This window comes from Talpa occidentalis, unplaced genomic scaffold, assembly GCF_014898055.3.
Source record: "Talpa occidentalis isolate TD23 unplaced genomic scaffold, MPIMG_talOcc4v2.1 talOcc4.15, whole genome shotgun sequence".
NCBI classification, from domain to species: domain Eukaryota; kingdom Metazoa; phylum Chordata; class Mammalia; order Eulipotyphla; family Talpidae; genus Talpa; species Talpa occidentalis.
Window position 1 is genome coordinate 39,409,163 of NW_023601543.1, and position 19,832 is coordinate 39,428,994.

Below are 19,832 nucleotides of genomic sequence, written 5' to 3' on the forward strand. Positions count from 1 at the left end.
AAATACTTTGCTGCCTCCTCTGCAGTTGCCAGACCTGCTTCTGCTGCTGCTCAGGTAACTTATTTCTCCCTGTCAACACTATAGGCAGAAGTGGTTGATAAATGCTTTTACATGTACCTGCTTGTCTACCTTCCTACCCCTTTCTTTTATGATCTCTCTTGCGCTTTGTTCCTTAGGGAGAACATCTGTGGAGTACCTTGCTGATCACTGAGAAGATGAGCTCAGGCTATTGGAGTGAGATGAGCCACAGCAGCTGTGGGACCCAGCAGCCCCAAGAGATACTGCAGTGCCAACCCCAGCATTATCCCTGCTACCAGTCAAGCCTCGGCCAGCAGGCTCCAGAAAAAAATGTAGTATATGAACGAGTAAGGACCTACAGTGGGCCCATGAACAAAGTGGTTCAGGCCTTGGACCCCATCGGCTCACGGGAAACACTCTCCCCCCTCAAAACTGCCTCCTCCTGCCAAAATTTGGTTTGGAGCGACCAATCCCAGGTACCACAGACAGCTATGCCAGCTAGTGGACAGGGGAAATCTTGAACCTTATTTCTTTTCTTTCTCCTCTGCCTCTGTTCTACAAGATGTTATCTCTTGGTGGATTGCAACTACATATGCAATGAATAGTCATCTCCTGGTTGTTCCTTCATTTTTTAATGCCTGTGTTGTTTGTTCATCAGTTCCAATGATTTTCATAATCTAATTAGGGCATCTAATAATTCATTTTTGTGTTGGATTGATTGGAATATGTGATTTGAGGTTTTATTTTTGCCCCTATTGCAAAGCAATTCTCACCTTGAATACAATATTTTATTTTAGAATAGGTTTCCACTTCTTCACTTCATATTAGAAGTAAACAGGTGTTACTGGGTTTTTTTTGTATCAAATATGATGGTGCACTGACAATGGCATGAATGGTGCGACAAGCAGTTATTTGTGTTCAGCAAACAGTATGCTGCTCCAGGACAGGCAAAAAAGTCTGTTTAAATGGTCAAATATGTTTCAGCTTCTGAAAATGACACAATGGTTCTTGTGAAGTCAAGATGAAAATTTATGAATATTGGTAGGAGGAATATTGAAAGAGTTGATATATAAGTCCACTAGACGATACAGACTTCCACATAGAAGGCAAGATGTAAGCAATTGTTATGTAAAAGATAAAAAGGTGAAACTCTAAGACACCCTTTAAAATGAAATGTTTGTTTTAAAAGTGGATATCTTAGCATCGGTATTGTGCTAATAATCTTGCCAATGAATGTAAAAGAACATTGCAAGACTATGTTAAATTAAGACTCAATGTCTATTTTCATTCTTTGTTTCTCTTTACATTAAAATTTGCATGTTTTTAAACTTTCTGAAACTTCTGTCAAAACTGAAATCTTATTTGCAAGGTATAATTTGTATTATATATAACTCAAAAAGCAACCATTAGATATTATTATATGCTGCATTATTATACCAATCTGGAAAAATATGAATTAATTTTCAAAAATCACAAGATAAAGTAAGGTATGAAAAAATATTTCTAGTGTATATAATCAAACCTTTAAAAAACATAGATACGTAATAACTACAAAAGCTACAATTTTGCTATTGTATTTAAGTACTACTTAAATTGTAGGGAAAATATGAAAAATTAATATGGAATTTTCTGTCAGTAATTTCCTAGTTGAGAAAAACTCCACTTGTATTGAAATCAAAGGGAAAAATATGATGGCTAAAATATACTAATTTGTGTAAGTGGCAATAATATTGTAAGATATACATCCCATAGTCAGGATGTTAATGAACAACAAAATGGGTGTCATCTATGTTCCATAGTAGCCCAAAACAATTTGAAAGTCAAAAACAGCAATAATCATGGGCTAAAATCATCCAATTTGTCATAACCATTTAAACTTATTAATCTGTTTTCTTGTCAAATTTTTAGTAAAAGAAAGATAGATATAAATTTAAAAGCTGAAATTTGGCAAATTATAAATATTGACTACAAAACAATTTGTAGAATCACACATTATTGTATGTTCCTTATATTCCTGGGGCTAAGCTGGTCAAGCTGTTTACAAGGCTTTGGGTCTTTCTTCCTGATAATTGCTAACGTGATCCTTGCAAGTCTATTTCCACCCTAGAGAAGTGTATAAAGAATATACACCATAGAGGAGTGCTTAAAGTATCCTAGGGACAGAAAGTATGGCCACAGAAACTGGGATAAGAGATTGAAACGGAGGGTGTTGTGAAGCCTGGAGTTTTTTATCATTAAAAAGAAAGAGAAATAAGGCATGTGTGGGGATGCAGGAGGTAATTTTAGACACGTGGTAAAGGGGGAAAAAAGAAGCTTCATTGCCTTAGTAAAATAAGAGAATACAGTTAAGATATCTAAGGGCATTCACAAATCCACTAAAAGATAATTTGGCAAAGAATATGGCTAGGAAACGTCTTTCTTATTTCACTTTCTCCCTGTTTATTGGCAGGTGGCATTGTGCAAAGTAAAACTTAGATTTGATCCAAAATTACCTTTATGCTAAAAAAATGGGTGAGATGTGGCAACACTTTATTATGTACCGTGCCAAGTACAAGCAAGCAGTACATATTACTTAAAAAGTTTTTCTTTGTTTTCATGTTTTAATAGTGTCTCTCCTTAATATGTCATGCTTTGGAGTTGGTATTTAACAATTGTTCTGATTATAAAGTTTGTGATCATGGCAGCTAGAAAAGGGGTATTATAATCAACTGTTAGTCATCATGAAATCATTTAAACCTTTCATTGTTTTTAGAGTTGTGTTGTTTGGATGACATTCAGAGGATTCATAAGATTTTTTTAAAAACATGTATCTGCCAGTTGTAATATATATACGTTCCCTTTGAGAAACAAAAATTGATGCTTTTCTACTTTGCTTCTTGAATCTTAACTTTATCTTATGTGGTAGGCATTTAGTTCTAACCAATTGCTTTTTGCAACAATTTACTATTTTCTGTTTTTGGCTTTTTAGTACCTGTTTTTCCTCTATTGCTTTCTTGTGCACTGAAGTGGTATTTAAACCTAAACATATTTTAAATTTCTCTGGATATAATGTTGCTTTGCTTCCTGTCTATAATCTGTCAGATATATTTTATGATTCTCTTTGTTATTATTCTATCTGGTTGAGTGTTTATCAGAAAAAAAAATGAATATAGAAAAGAGCTGCTGATGAAATTGTCTAAATTCATGATAAAATTAAAATTGCTAGTTTTATCCATAGGAACAGGCATAATCAAATAGAGGTGTCATTGAGCTCATAGATATATTTTAAAACTCAATATAAACTTATAAATAAATGGAGCTCTAGAAGCTACATAAAACAAAAGAAATACAAAAACCTTACAGTTACACCTTTCTAAAAGCTTAAATATTAACCTATCATCATTAACTCAAAAAGAAAAACTGCCTTCAGTGAATAGCGTAGATATGAATTACTCATTGCATACATTTTCCCTTCCATTAACTTAACTTTTCATGAAGTTCAAGACACTTTTAAAAAGATTTATTTATTTATCATACAAGAGCTGGGGTACAGGCCAGAGATGTGGGGGGTGAGACGATTCACCAGAGACAGAGTGGGGAACAGAACAGGCAGACTGACCGAAACACACTGCTGAGAGGAATAGTGGGCGACACAGGAGAGGTCTGCCTCGCCATGTGTGTTGCTCCCTGGCCAGCTGGGGATCGAACTCGTGCTGCAGAGGCTGCGGATTGCTTCATAGTGAAGTGCTTAATCCCTTGTGCCACCAGGGAGGCAAGTTCAAGACATTTTCCACATATACGGAGGAGTTCATTTGTGTGAATGAGCGAGGGCTCACAATAAAAATTTTTTATTACCAGTCATTCATTGAGCTCATATTAATTAAATGTCTGCTATGTAGGAAGTACCAGATAAATAGTATTTGCTTATCCAGAGAGAGTTCACATTGATGATAAACATTCAGTCTAGTCTGTAGATGTCCCATAGGTATATATTTCATTTTTAAATATTGTTTTGTGTTTTGACCATCAATATTTTATTATTAAATAAAAAAAGTTTTGGTGCAAGAAGTTGTTATAAGGGCTACTGTTTCTTTGAATTGAAACTTGCAACCAAATTTAATTCTGGTGTGCAGTCCAGGGGAGGATGTGTATTTATGGACAGTCTGTGCTCTCAATAATTGCTCAGCTTGAGGTTATTTTTGTTTATAAGATTTTTTCCTTATTCTTTAATTACAAATATTATGGGTAGCTTCTCTAATGCCATGAGTTCTCTGTACTATCAGAAAATTTTCCTGTTCTTGGGAAAGGGTGTGTTGTTTGATAAACTGTACTTCAAGGGTGTGGCCACTAAAGTGAATGATTGTTCACGGAAGTAGGTGGCCTGAAAAAGAAATGAGGTCATAGGATAAAGAGGCCTACATTTGCAGCTTTGTGCTTACAATTAAATGAAGCTGTACAAATCGCAAGGGCAAATTATTGCTGGTTGAAATACCCATACCATTGTTTCTTGTTTAAGGGTGGAAAGGTTTGTAAAATTGCTGGGCCAGTATTCAATCAACAGCGTTTATTATGTGTCCTGTGGGGTGGGAGTAGTGGGGATTGTGGCTAAGGGAAGGGAGGTGAACTTGTCCTTTTACCATTGTGACCCAAATTTATTTTCTTGACAATGTTAAAATGAAAGAGGAGATTTGCCTTGGTTTGGTTTTGTCTTACCCTTTGTTTTGTTTTTCTTATTCTACATGAATGACACCATCTGATATTTACCTTTCTCTTAGTAGTTTATTTTGCTTACCATAATCCCTCCAACCTGACTTAAGAATACTAGAGGGGGTGGAGGAAGGTGGAGAGCAAAGTTGAGAAGGGGGTCCTCAGGGCTATGGTGGAGGACTATGGGTGCCTTGGTGGTGGGTGTGGTGTGATGACACACATCTAAAGAGGTGTGAACCTATAATTCTAAATTATATACAATTTTGTAAACCAATGTTACCTCAATAAAAATAATACGATTTTTTAAGAAAGCACACATTGTAAATACATTGCATATTTCATTTATCTACATACCCCATTAGTTCAGGAAAGAAGAGAAAGAATCCAGGAATAAGTCTTGTACAAATGAAAGTTTTGGGTTAGATGGAAAGGATGAGGAGAAAAGGACCTCTCTTACTAGTGCATTTTACTGTTTTCCTTACAGGAGAACAGGATCACATAGTTCATCATAAATTAAGGATGTTTTTGTTTCGTCTAAAGAGAGATTTTTATAATTTCATGCTTATTGTTGTACAAAGTTCAGAACATCACAACAATAACCTAAGGGAAGTATTTAACCATGTTACTTGCTTTGAAATGTGCTAACAAAAGGATCACCCATACTATTTAGGGAATTTATTCAAGCAGCTGCTTGTCTTTGCAAATTCTGTCAACATAAACGTCAGGTGCTTTTAAAGATTTTGAAACTGGTTGTCCTAGATTGTTTCTAAGTCACTATTATTATTTTAGTGAGTTAACATTGGTTTATAACACTATATATGATTTAGAGGTGTGAGATCATGCCCATCAGATATATGTTACCATTATTAAATTCAAGGATTTTCATAGTCATTAAGCCCAAAGGGAGGAATATCGACAAGGCTCCCATGGTTTTCCTTCTTGACACATTACACTCTAATTACTCTTTTTTTTTAAAGATTTATATATCTATATAAGAACTGGGATACAGACCAGAGGTGTTGGGGGTGAGAGGATTCACCAGAGACAGAGGGGGAACAGAAAAGGCAGATCTACTGAAATACACTGCTGAGGGGAGCAGCGGGCGAGTCAGGAGAGGTCTGCTGCGCCCATGTGGTTGGCTCCATGGCCAAGGATCAAACTCTTCCTGCAGTGGCTGCGAATAGCTTCATAGGTTGTGTCTTAACCCCTTGTGCCACCAGGGAGGCCCCTCTAATTATTCTTTTTTTTAATTTATTTAAATTTTATTTTTATATTCCCCACCTCTAATTACTCTTAATTCTTTTTTTTTTTTCAAACTTTCCTCAGATTTTGTTGATTTTCCAGTCATTTACATAAATATAAAATTTGGGGCATACAACTTAACACCTCCAGATGAGCACATGACTTACTCATCCTCCACCAAATCTCCAATGCCAATGCCCTATCACCTTCCCTTCCGTGTCCTGCCTCTCTCCCCCTCAGTGTGTCTGCTAACCAGTATATGTTTCACAGTCTTTAAGAATTATTTTGGCTGTGTTTTACCAGTTTAAAACAAACTGGTTTTTGGTTATTTTTATTCTACAATTGAGTGAATCCAGAATGCATGTAGTAATTTTCTTTTACTTTCTGACCTATATAACTCAGCATAATCACCTCAAGATCCATTCATTTTGTCCCAAATGGCAGTAATTCATCTTTCTGAGTAGCAGAGTAGTATTTCATTGTGTATGTATTCCACAATTTATTTTTTTTAATTGAAGCAACATTGGTTTACAACACTGTGTGTCATTCAAAGGCATAGGACCGGCAGCTCCCCTACCCAATTGTAATTATGCAGGTGCTTCTTTTCTCAGAACTTTTCCCTTTGCAAAGCAACAGTGGTAACTCTCCTGCCCATCTGTGTCTATGCAGGTGCCTCTCCTTTCCTTTCTTATTTTCTTAATAAACCTGTCCTTTTAAAATGTAGAAAAGGACAAAAACAAACAAACAAAAAACCCACAACAACACAAAGGCACAGGTTTATGTGTCCTCAGATGCATGCCACCACACCATACCCACCACCAAGGCAGTCTCTGCCCTCCACTACAGTCTACTGTGCCCTTCCTTTATGGTCCTCACCCCCACCCCACTGTCTGTAACCTCAATTTGTCCACAGTTTCTTAACCAGTCATCTTCAGTTGATGGATATTTAAGTTGGTTCCATAACTTGGCTATTGCGAATTATGGTGCTATGAAATAGTATATATATTTTGTATTATTGTTTTCATATTATTTGAGTAAACATCTACCAGTGTTATTGCTGGATTATATGGCATTTCCATTTTAATTATTTTGAAGAATCTCCATAACTTTTTTTCCACAGAAGCTGCACCAAGTTACATTTTCAACAGTGGATGAATGTTCCATTTTCTCCACATACTAGCCAACATTTGTTGTTTTCATTCCTTTTGCTATAGACCATTCTCAATGTTGTGTTTTGAAATTTCATTGTGGATTTTGTTTGCATTTCCCTTACAATACATTATGTGTAGCATTTCATCATGTGTCTGTCTGAATGTCTTCTCTAGAGAAATGTCTATTTAGGTCTTTTACCCATTTTTCAGACTGGGTTGTTTGGTTTTTATTGTTGAGGTGTGTCAGTACGGTATATATTTTGAAAATGTATTTTGGAGTTAAGTACTGATCTAGTTTCTTTTTTTGTATATGGCTGTATAAATAGGCTTTCCTTTCTCCAATATACAATTTTGACTCTTTTGTCAAAGATTAACTGCACATATTTGTATAAATTTCTTTGCGCTCTCAATTTTATTCTATTGGTCTGTGTTATTATTCTTGTTTCAGTGCTATACTGTTTTGATTATTGTCTCTGTGTTTGTTGTATAGTTTGAAGCCAGAAAAATATTACTTCCTCTTTATTTTTCTCTCAGGATTACTTTGGCTATTAGAGGTCTTTTGTGGTTCCATACAAATTTTAGAATTGTTTGTTCTATTTCCTTGAAAAATAGCATTGTAATTATGAAATATAAGCAATAAAGGAATTACATTGAATCCCTGTAAATTACTTTAGGTAATATGACCATTTTAACAATGTTTATTCTTCCCATCCATGATCACAGGATATCTTTCCATTTCTGTCTAGTTTTATTTCCTTTGTCAGTGTCTTAACAGTTTTCACTGTTTAGGTTCTTAACCTTCTTTGTAAAGTTTGCCCCAAGGTATTTTATCTTTTAAGTGTGATTGTAAATGGGATTGTTTTCTTAATTTTAGTTTCTTCTAATTCATTGATTTGATTGTATATAAAAATACAAAATTTTTGTATTCATTTTGTTTATTTTTAAATATTTTTCAGTAAAATGATATTGGTTTACAATACTATATACAATTCAGAAAGATAGGATCCTATCTCTTCAGATATATGTTATCATCAAACCCACAGTCAAGGCACTCATAGTCCTCTACCATAGTCCATTGTGACCCCACTCCTCTGCTCTTAACCACCCCCTCCCATACTGATTGTTTAATTTTTATAGTCAGATTTGTTTATGGCTTTGTCTGACTATTTTGTTTCTCTATATCCCACATGTGAGTGAAACTATCTGGTATTTTTGTCTTTCTCCTTCTCACTTATTTTGCCTAGTGTAATCCTCTCGTTCCAATTATGCTGTCAAAAAAGGTGAGAGTTCATCTATTTTTATAGCTGAGTAGCATTCCATTATGTGTATATACCACATCTTTTTAATTCACTCATCTGCCCATGGGCCTTTGGGTTATTTTCATAACTTGGCAATTGTAAATAGTAGCCACAATGAACATAGGGATGCATATGTCACTGTGGATTAGTGTTTTTGCATTTTTGGGGTGGATATCTAGGAGTGGACCTGTTGTATCACATGATACGTACATTTATTAATATTTTGAGAAACCTCCATACTGTTTTCCATCAGGTATGGAACAGTCTATATTGCACCAAAAGAGTAAGAAGGTTCCTGTTTCCCTATATCATTACCAATACTTATTGTTTTTGGCCTTATTGTTATAAGCCATTCTCACAGGTATCTCATTGTGTTTTGATTTGCATTTTCTTGATGATAAGTGATAAGGAGGATTTTTTTTTAAAGATTTATTTATTTATGTATACAAGAACTGGGGTATAAGCCAGAGGTATGGGGGGGGGATGAGAGGATTCACCAGAGACAGAGTGGGGAACAGAACAGGTGGATCTACTGAAATACACTGCTGAGGGGAACAGCAGGTGAGTGAGTAGAGGTCTACTGCGCCATGTGGGTGGCTTCCTCGCTAGGGATCAAACTCAAACTGCAGTGACTGTGTACAGCTTCATAGGTTGCGTCTTAATCCTTTGTGTCATCAGGGGGGCCCCAATGAGGATGTTTTCATAAGCCTAGTAAGCCATCTGTAGGTCTTCTTTGGGGAAGTCACTATTTTTTCTGTTTATTGATTTAATTGGATTAATTGTTTTCTTTGGTGCATTGTATACCATGTAGATAGAGTTTTTTTTATGTAAGTCTTTTGTAAGATGTACTATACGCAAATATTTTCTACCATTCAATGGTGTGTTCTAACATTTTAATGAACTTTCTTTTGCTGGGCAATTTAATGTAGTCCCATATGTTTATTTTTCATTTTGTTCTCCTTGCCGTAGATGTCAAATTTTCAAATATATCACTGAGGCCAATGTCACGGAATGTTTTACTTATGTTTTCTTCTATGTGTTTTACAGTTACAGTTCTTACATCTAAATATTTAATCCATTAGAATTGATATTATCATGTACCTGTTGGCCATCTTTATGTCTCCTTTGGAGAAATGTCTATTCTTTGAAAAGCTTTTCTGGTGGGGCTCGAAGAAAGGATGGTGGCTACCTGGACACCCCTTTCTATCTTGAAATGGCCACTGTAGCCTGTCAAGTCTAACACCTCTCAAAGAAATCTATGTAATTAATATTGGGTCCAGTGCGACACAAATCCATGCCAGGGAACATGCCAGAGTAGCCAAAGGCCTCTCAACCTCTCACAAGACCCTACCTGCACCTTTCTACAATGGCTAGAGGCTTTGCAACATTCCACACAAACATACCAGTGCTCATCCAAAATTGTAATATGCCAGTCTGACAACATTGTAGGTGCCATAGTGGCCAGAGGCTTTACAAACTCTGCAGGGACCCTCCAGCACCATCCCAGAGTGGCAGAGGCCACAAGACCTCTCATAAGAGCCAGCCAACTGCTTGCTCAGACAGATGAATGAAACAAAAATTTCAAAAACAGTCCAAAAGATGAATGAAACCAAAAGCTGATTCTTTCAAAAATAATAAACAGAATAAACAAACTTCTAAAAAAGGCTTTCCAGAAAAATAAATGAGAAATCTCCAATAAGTAGGATCAAGAATGAAAGAGGAGAAATCACAACAGGTGCTGCAGAAATTCAGAGGACAATTAGAGACTACTATGGGCATCTTCATGCAAACAAATTCAATAAACTGGAACAGATGGACAAATTCTTATAATTACACAATTATCTGAGACTGAATAGGGAAGAAATAGAAAACATGAACAAACCAATTATAAGGAAGGAAACCGAACCAGTAATCAAAACTCTCCCATAAAACAAGAATCCAGGACCAGATGGCTTCACGAGTGAATTCTACCAAAACTTCAAAGATGAACTAATACATATTTTGCTCAAACTCTTCCAAAATATTGAAAAAGAAGGACTATTTCAAATCCTGTTTATGAGGCTACATTAATATTTTAATACCAAAACCAATCAAAGACAACAAACAAAAAGGAAATTACAGACAAATCTCCCTAATGAACATAGAATATCCTTAGTAAAATCCCAGCAAACTGAATCCAAAAATGCATTAAAAGGATCATACAGCATGACCATGTGAGATTCATATCAGAACACAATGATGATTAAATATCCAAGAATCAATGTAATTCACCACATTAACAAAGAGGAAGATAAAAACCATATGGTCATACCAATAGATGATGAGAAAGTATTTGAAAAGATCCAACATCAATTTATGATGAAATCCCTTAAAAAACAGGGAATAAACTGGACACACCTTAACATAAAAAAGCTATTTACAATGAACCATGGCTAATATCATTCTCAATGGTGAAGCATTGAAAACTTTTTCATTAAGATCTGGTATAAGACAAGGATGTCCAATCTCACCATTGCTATTCAAAATAGGATCGGAAGTTTTAGGTAGAGCAATTATAAAAGAAAAAAATGTTTTAAAAAATCCAAATCGGGAAAGGAGTAAAGCTAGAATTATTTGCAGATGATGTGATAATACACATAGAGAAACCTCAAGATTCCGTGGAAAAACTAATTGAAAGGATTATCAGTTTAGAAAAGTGACAGTGTAAAATAAACACACAAAAATCAGTTGCTTTCTTTTATACAAACAATGACACAGAAGAGGAAAGAATTTGGAAACTGATTCCATTTACAATTACACCAAAAGAAAATACCTGGGAGTAAACCTAACAAGGGAGGTTAAAGAGCTATACAGAAAAAAAAAAAAAAAGCTATAAGGCATTATTGAAATAAATAGAAGACAGAAAGAAATGGAAAACTATTATCTGCTTATGGACTAGAAAACTCAAGACAGTCAAGAGAATCAAGAATCTAGAGAGATTGGGCTTCCCTGGTGGTGCAAGGGTTAAGCACAGCACTATGAAGCTATCCGCAGCCTCTGCAACGCGAGTTTGATCCCCGGCCGACCAGGGAGATACCCACATGGCGCAGCAGACCTCTTCTGCCTCGCCTGCTGCTCCCCTCAGCAATGTATTTCGGTCAGTTGGCCTGTTCTGTTCCCCACTCTGTCTCTGGTGAATTCTCTCAGCCCCCACACCTCTGGCCTGTACCCCAGCTCTTGTAGCATAAATAGATAAAGTCTTTTTAAAAAAAGAATCTAGAGAGACATCCTACCTAAAGCAATATCCAGATTGTATGCAATCCCAATGAAAATATCAATGGCATTTTTCAAAGATCTGTAGCAAACACTGCTGAAATTCATATGCAATCACAAAAGACCTCAAATAGCAAAATCAATACTGACAAGAAAGAAGAGAACGAAGTATCACATTTTTAGACCTCAAATTATATTATAAAGTCATAATAATTAGAACTGCCTGATACTGGAACAAAAAAGACACACAAACCAATGGAATAGAACTGAGTCCAGAAATGAGGCCATACCTATATGGAGAGTTTATCTATGAGCATACACTAAAAGAAGGGTAGTCTCTTCAATGAAATCTTGGGAAAACTGGCAGCTGCATATAAAAGAATGAAACTAGACAACTATCTCTCACCATACACAAAAGCAATTCAAAATGGATCAAAAACTTATATATAAAACTAGAATACACAAAATACATGGAACAATTATGAAAACAATTTAAGTGCCCCAGGGGACCTCCCTGGTGTTGCAGGGGTTAAAGTCTCAGCTCTATCAAGCTATCTCCAGCCACTGCCTCATGAGTTCGAACGCTGGCCAGGGATCTAACCCACATGGATCAGCAGACCTCTCCTGTCTTGCCCACTGCTACCCTCATCAGTGTATTTCAGTAGCTCCGCCTGTTCTGCTCCCCACTCTGTCTCTGGTGAATCCTCTCATCCCCCGCACCCCTGGCATACACTCCAGATCTTATATGCATAAATAAATAAAATAAATCTTTAAAAAATGTAAGTGTCGGGCCTCCCCGGTGGCGCAGCGGTTGAGCGCTGGGTTGCTAAGCTGCCCGCAGCCTCTGCAGCGCCGGTTCGATCCCAGGCTGCTCCCCGGCCACCGGAGGAGGGTCCCATATGGCACGCAGACCTCTCCTGCCTCCCGCTGCTCCCCTCGGCAGTGTACTTAGGTCCTTCTGCCTGCTCTGCTCCCCGCTCTGGCTCTGGTGAATTCTCTCACCCTCCCGCACTTCTGACTGTACCCAGTGCTTGTATGAATAAATAAATAAATCTTTAAAATAAAAAAAAAAATGTAAGTGTCACAGAACAGATGTGTGAATCAAGAAGATGTGGTATATATACATAATGGAATGTTACTCAGTGATCAAAAAAATGAACACATGCCATTTGTGTCAACATAGATAGAGCTGGAAGGGATAATACTAAGTAAAATAAGTCAGAAGGAGAAAGATAGACACCAGATTGTGTCATTAATATGTGAAATATAAAATAACTAAACTAAGATATAAAGAAAATCTTGATAGCTGACGACAGAACAGAAGCACCACAGAGGATGTGGGTGGAGAAAAGGTAAGAACAGAGAAGGAAGCACAATGGACTATGATGGTGGGCTATGAATGAGTTGGTGGTGGGTGCACTATCGTGGTAATATTTGATGGGGGTATCCAACTATTACCTCAATTAAAATTAATTAGCTAATTAACAAAAACAAAGATTTTTTTCCTTAGAGTGTTTTCTTTTTGTTGAATTCCGAGTTCTTTGTAGATCTTAGATATCAGCCCCTAGTCTGATATATAATAAACAACACTTTCTTCCATTCAGTGGGATGTCTTTTCATTTCAATGGTAGTTTTATTCACTGTATTGCAGCTTTTCTTCTGTTTTTCTTCCCATTTGTTTATTTTTGTTTTTAATTTCCTAGTCACTCAAGGCAAGTCCCCATAGACATCACTAAAGCCAATGTCCTAGAGTGTTTTGCCTGCTTTTTTTCTATGTATTTTGTAGTCCTGTCTTACATGGGTGTCTTTAATCTATTGTGAGATAATTTGTGTAGTGTGAGAAAGTGATCATGCAAAAGGTTATTCAATATTCCCAGCACAATTTGTTGAAGACTTTTTTTCTCCATTGTATACTCTTGGTTCCTTTGTTGTGAATGAACTGTCCATGTAAGTGTAGGTTTATTTCTGGGCCTTCAATAAATTCCATTCATCTATGTGTCTATTTTTATTCCAATACTGTATATTTTTTATTACTATAGATTTGTAGTATATAGTTTGAAGTCTGGGGATGTGATACATCCATTCCTCTTCTCTTTTATCTAACCCTCCCTTGTTTATTCCCAGTCTTTTGTGGCTCCATATAACTTTCAATAATGTTTCCTTGATTTCTTTGAAGAATTCCATAGGAATTTATTAGGGATTGCCTTGAATCTATATCTTGAATCTATATTTTGCTTTGGGTAACATGGGCACTATGTCCATTAATTTTTTCAACCTATGAACATGGAATATCTTTTCAATTTCTTTGTGTCCTCTTCTATTTCTATTAGCAATGTTTTGAAATTTTCATTTAATAGGTCTTTCACCTCCTTTATTAAGTTTATTCTTAGGTATTTAATACTTTTTGATGCTACTCTAAAGGTTTTCTTTATTTCTTTCTCTTCTAGTCCATTATTTGCATGTAAGAATTCAACAGACTTTTGTATATTGATTTTGTGGCCTGCCACTTTATTGATTAATTGTTTATAAGTTTTGGTGGTGTTATAATGTATATATTCTATATATAATTATATAAAATGAATATAGTGATAGTTTTACTTCTTTTTTTTTAAGATTTATTTATTTATTTATACAAGCACTGGGTATAGTCAGAAGCGTGGGAGGGTGAGAGAATTCACCAGAGCCAGAGCGGAAAGCAGAACAGGCAGAGTGACGAAGTACACTGCTGAGGGGAGCAGTGGGCGGCAGGAGAGGTCTGTGTGCCATGTGGGACCCTCGCCTAGCGGTGGGGATCCAACCGGCGCTGCAGAGGCTGCAGGCAGCCTCACAACCCAGCGCTCAACCGCTGCGCCACCGAGGAGGCCCTAGTTTTACCTCTTTTCTAGTGTTTTGGATTCCTTTTATTTCTTTCTCTTGTCTAATTATTGTAAGACTTCCACTACTATGCTTAATAGTAGTGTTAGCAGTGGACATCTTTCTCATGTACCTTATTTTAGAGGAAAACTTCATGTCACATTGAGTAAGATGAGTTTATCATATATGGTCTGTATTTTATTGGGGTATGTTTCTTCTAACCCCAATTTGCCTAGAGTTTTTGTCAAAAATTGGTGATCAATCTTGTCCAATATCTTCTTTGCATCTATTGATATCATATGGTTTATTCCCTTCCTTGTGTTAATGTGGCATATTGATTTATTGATTTGTATATATAAAGCCATCCTTGCATCCCAGGAGTAAATTCTCAGATGGTCATGATGTATGAAACTTTTAATGTATTATTGAATTCAATTGCTAAGATTTTGTTGAGAATTTTTGCATCTGTATTCATCAGAAATACTGTTTTGTAGTTTTCTTTTTAGTGAGAGAATAACACCTCTCCTGCTTCTGCTTTACCTTCTTTCTCCACTATACTTTTCAAAAACTCTTGCTGAAGCAACTGAGAAATTGTGGCCATTTATATCTCACATGATTTGTTAACTCAGGAAAGCATAGCTATTTTAACAAACAGAAATAAGATTCAGTTTTGTGTATAGTGAGTTCTCCTTAGGGCAACTAGAGTTTCCCAGCTCTCATTTAGGGTATACTAAGGTGTGGGCAATTATCTTAAGAGATGTATTTAAATTATCCCCAAAAGCAGACTGATCTTAATCTACTCTGATCTTAAAATTGGTAATGTCATAAGCACTTTGTAAAAGAAGGTGGAGGAGGGCGGTGGTTCAGGAGGAGAGCTGCTACAACTTTCCCAAAGTTGAAAATCATTACTTTAGGCAGTGTGGGAAAAACAGGCCTGGATTAAATACTAAGCCAGAGGCCTAATTATAAACAAAGTTATTTTTCATGAGAAATGTACCTAACAAAAGCTGACTATAAGGGAATATTTACATATTTAGCAAATTTGAGTCATGGCAATAAATAACTCAATACTACACTGAATATTTGATCAAGAAAAGTAGAGTCTTCCTGAAAAACTGAAGGCCTTAGATTATGAGTATTATATAAAAATGCAATGTTTTTGTTGAGTTTAGAGACCTATGAATATATTATATCCTGCAGTCTACAATTAACCCCCTATTGAATTTGTAGATATTTAGGCAATGTTCTCACAGTCACTTTTTGATGAATCTTTTGTTTTCAGGCACCAAATGTTGTCTTTGACAGTAAATAAAAAGACAAAATCTAGCTTCTGTTAAAAGAAGGAGTAAAATTTACCAATAGAATTATGTTCCTCAATTTGTAAAACAGTAAATATAAAGACATGTTATGGATGCTATAATATGGTGAAGTACAATGAAGTATAGTGATTCAAGTAGCCTTCTCAGAGAGTTATTCTGTTAGATAACACATGTAACATATTTGACATAAAAAGCTCTTAGTAGAGTGGGGCTGGTATTTGAAATTGTTTGGTCTGTATGGGAAAACAAGATGAAAATGATCCCATATAGTCACAGAAATTTAGAAAAAAACTTAAATATCTTCTAATCCACACTCACCCACACCCACATTCTATTTCTCACACGAAGAAACTGAATCTCAGGGAGATGACATTAGTCATCTGATACACTGGATGGTCATATAGTTGGAAGCAGAACCCAGGTCTTCTGGATCCAAATCCAGGACTCTTGCCATATCATGAGAGTCATCACCATCACTTCCCCAGCCTATAGGAATATGTGGCTAAGGCACAGAAGGCATAAGCACAAAATATAGTAACTATTTTTTGAATTCAGTAATTTTAATATGAATGATTTAATTAAGCTATATACACTTATGTAAGTTAAGAGGGGCATTAGAATTTCTATTCCTGGTGTACCTTTAAACTAATACATCCTTTCCATCCATTCACCACAAACATTATTTTTATCACTTTCTGTGGAATGGACAATGGCAATTTGTGGGAAAACTTGCTCCTATCCTGCCTAGAGCTAGATGACACTATGTTCATTTTGCACATTTATCTCACCTAATTCTGAGGACTATAAGGGAAAAGGGTTTTGTTTGTTTGTTTGTTTTATATTTAGCATGGATTTCTAGAATTAGTAAACCTTATATTCAGAAAATTTTTTTTAACCTTATGATCAATCTAAATTCATACTGCTACAAATTAAATTCATGATGGTCAAATCTCTTTGATCCATACTTACTGCCCAAAGCTATCCATTTGTCCTCTGTTTCCATGAGAGTTGTATAGGAAAAGCCACATTTGCCGAGGTCCAGTCTAATAACAAAGGCTCAAGTAGAGTTTAAAACATTTCAGTAAATTATGTGTTACAGAATAAGTGTACCAGCTTTCCAAGATATAAGTAGATTGGAGAATTTCTTCACTTTAGGTCCAGGTTAGTTTTTATGCAAATATAATAATTTTCCTTTTAAACATCTACTACCTTGACATCTGAACAAATTAACCCTACCCATACTACTGGAAGTCTCCTAAGTTTGGTTTTGTGTGTATATATATATGTCTCTAAGCATTCTTAATTGTGTTCATTGCTACAAGTTTATAAAACTTCTCAGTGAACTTTTTTATTAGCTTAAAAGCTAGTTCACTTAGTTAATAATTTCCATTCTGTTTAATTTGATGATGTCGTTAGATTCAAATTGGTTGAAGTGAGGAGGAGAGAATTACCATTTCTAGAACATCTATCAGGTGACAGGCAGTGTGCACCAACTATCTTCTCAAAATGTTGGTATTAAATTAATTGCAAAATCATAGTGTTATTGCTATGCCTAACTTAACTAGACTAAAAGGCTCCAGAAACCACATGGATGGAACTAGAAGAGATTATGCTAGTGAAATATATCAGGGGAGAAAGATAAATATTGGATGGTGTCACTTATAAGTGGAATATAGAAAAACTAAACAAAGAGCCAAAGACAAATTATAATACTAACTATCTAAATCTGACCATAGATCTGTGGCTTTCAGAGGACAAGGGGGGTGGTTGGGGGAGAGCTCAATGGACTATGGTGGTGAACTACAGGTGTTTCAGTGGTGGGAATGCTCTGGTAACTATACCTGATGGGCGGAAATCCTATACTGTCAAAGTACTAGCAAGGATGTAAAACAGTAGTATTTAAACAATTTAAAATTTTAAAATAATAATAATAAATAAAAAGTTGCAAAAACAGAAACAACACATTTTCCACCTTTTGTGGGTGGCTGCCAGTGCAATAAGAACACCAGGAAGGCCTCCGGAACACTGAGAGAATACAAGGTGGTGGGGCGCTGCCTGCCTACCCATTTCAAATGCCACATGCCACTTCTCTACCACATGCGAATCTTTGTGTCTAATCACGTCGTCACTAAGTCCCGCTTTTGGTACTTTGTGTCTCAGTTGAAGATGAAGAAGTCTTTAGGGGAAATTGTCTACGAGAGAAATCCCCTCTACAAGTGAAGAACTTTGGCATCTGGCTTCACTATGACTTCTGCAGCGGCACCTGCAATATGTACTGGGAGTAACGGGACTTTACTACTGATACATGGGTGCCCGGACCCACTCCATCCACAGCATGAAGTTGGAGTAGAGAGCTGCAAGCAAACATCACCGGCCAGCAGTAAAGCAGTTCCACTACTTGAAGATCAAGTTCCCACTTTCCCACAGGTCCTGGGTCGCCAGCACAAACCATGCTTCACCCCCAAGAGGCCCAACAACTTTTAGATACAAGGCCCTCCCCATCTTGGCTCTGCACAAATAAAGTCCTTGGAAACCTGGAAGAAAAAAGTCAAAACATTCTCCAGACATGAGTACTTTTATACAACACTAGTGGCTATATAAATGACATAGCCATTTGAAAAATCAATTTAGCAGTATCTGTTAAAATGAATACTATACTTTGTACCTCAGCAATCCCACTTTGTGACATTCTATAGAATGCCCATTTAAGCAAGGATGTTCATTGCAGCATAGTGGTAAAATCTAAATGTTTGTCAATGAGAAAATAGATAAACAAGCTGTCAAACAATCATTGCAGAACACTTTAAATTTAAAATAATGAACTAAGACATATCTAATCTGTAATATAAGAGATGTTGTTAGGTTTATTTTGTAGAATAATAAAAATAGCAAGAACTATTATTTTTAAATTGTATATTTATGTAAAGACACACCTGCATATTGTTTTCTTCTAGATAAGGTATTTAGATGGAGGGAGGATGGTTAAGGAAAAACCTTTTACTTATTTGCATGTTTTTCCATTACAATGCATTCATGTACTTCTTGCCTAACTAAAAAGCACCTTTTCCTTGTATTGTCTCTTTGAATCCTCTTCTATTAGATATGTGAACCAAACACACTTGCAGTTAGTTATAGTTGTAACCATTTTTCTAAACAGAAGAACATGTACCTGTTTGGTTCACACTTTAATTACCTGCATTTGAGCAATTCTCCTCAGCTACCAGCAGGAGATCTGCAAACATATTCAAAGGTTGCTTTGGAACATAAAACCTGCAGTATTGCTATTGACGTAACAGGGGGCGGAGGCTGAAAATATTACCAGTTGAAGCAAAATATAAAACAAAAGGAAAACCACAGCATGCAGAACATTTGGCAGTTTGAATAAACACATAGTCCTGTTTTAAGACTAGCACGTAGCATGCTACACCTACTTTATAGCTATTATTCCCTATGAATCTGTCACTGTTTTCCTTGTAAATTCATGATTCTTATTTGTAATACTGCCTTTATTCTAAAGAAAAAATATTTTTATTATTGTGGGACTATATCCTGTAGTTGTGTCAACTGGTTATAAATTACATCAATGTATGAAGAGATTGAATAATGCTATTAACTCTTTGCATACTAATATATCTGTAGTTTGCTGATTTTCAGGAAACAAAAACAAAGAATGCCTCCATAATTGATAGATATACCATTTATTAACTGATTGCTAAAAATCGTACTCTCACTTTTATGGATCATTTTTTAAACAATAGGGCTTACTCATTGAAATTAATCTAAACATAGATAAGACAAAGCATAATTGAGTTACCGCGAAGTAATCTAAAAGTAGTAATTTTATTTGTGTTTTCAAAGATTGTTTACTGGTTTGAGAATTTTTACATTTAATGGCCTTGATAATTTTTGTATCTTATTAATTGCAGACATTATAACAATATCTGTATATATTTTAGCAAAATTCTCAAAGATAAAAGAAACTATGCTGTCTAAAATTACAAGAGGAATGTATT

At 35.8% G+C, this 19,832-nt stretch overlaps 1 protein-coding gene and 1 pseudogene across 2 annotated transcripts in view; both read left to right on the forward strand.

The window, feature by feature from the left end:
* The first annotated feature begins 215 nt into the window (after positions 1-215).
* Positions 216-19,832, forward strand: part of POF1B (POF1B actin binding protein) — a 74,813-nt gene continuing 55,196 nt past the window's right edge. For both annotated transcript variants that reach the window (XM_054695937.1, XM_037513005.1), the window contains exon 1: positions 216-494. In XM_054695937.1, the coding sequence (XP_054551912.1) occupies positions 216-494 (279 nt within the window). The remainder of the gene's footprint in view (positions 495-19,832) is intronic.
* LOC119246382 (60S ribosomal protein L18a-like) lies at positions 17,609-18,303 on the forward strand (annotated as a pseudogene).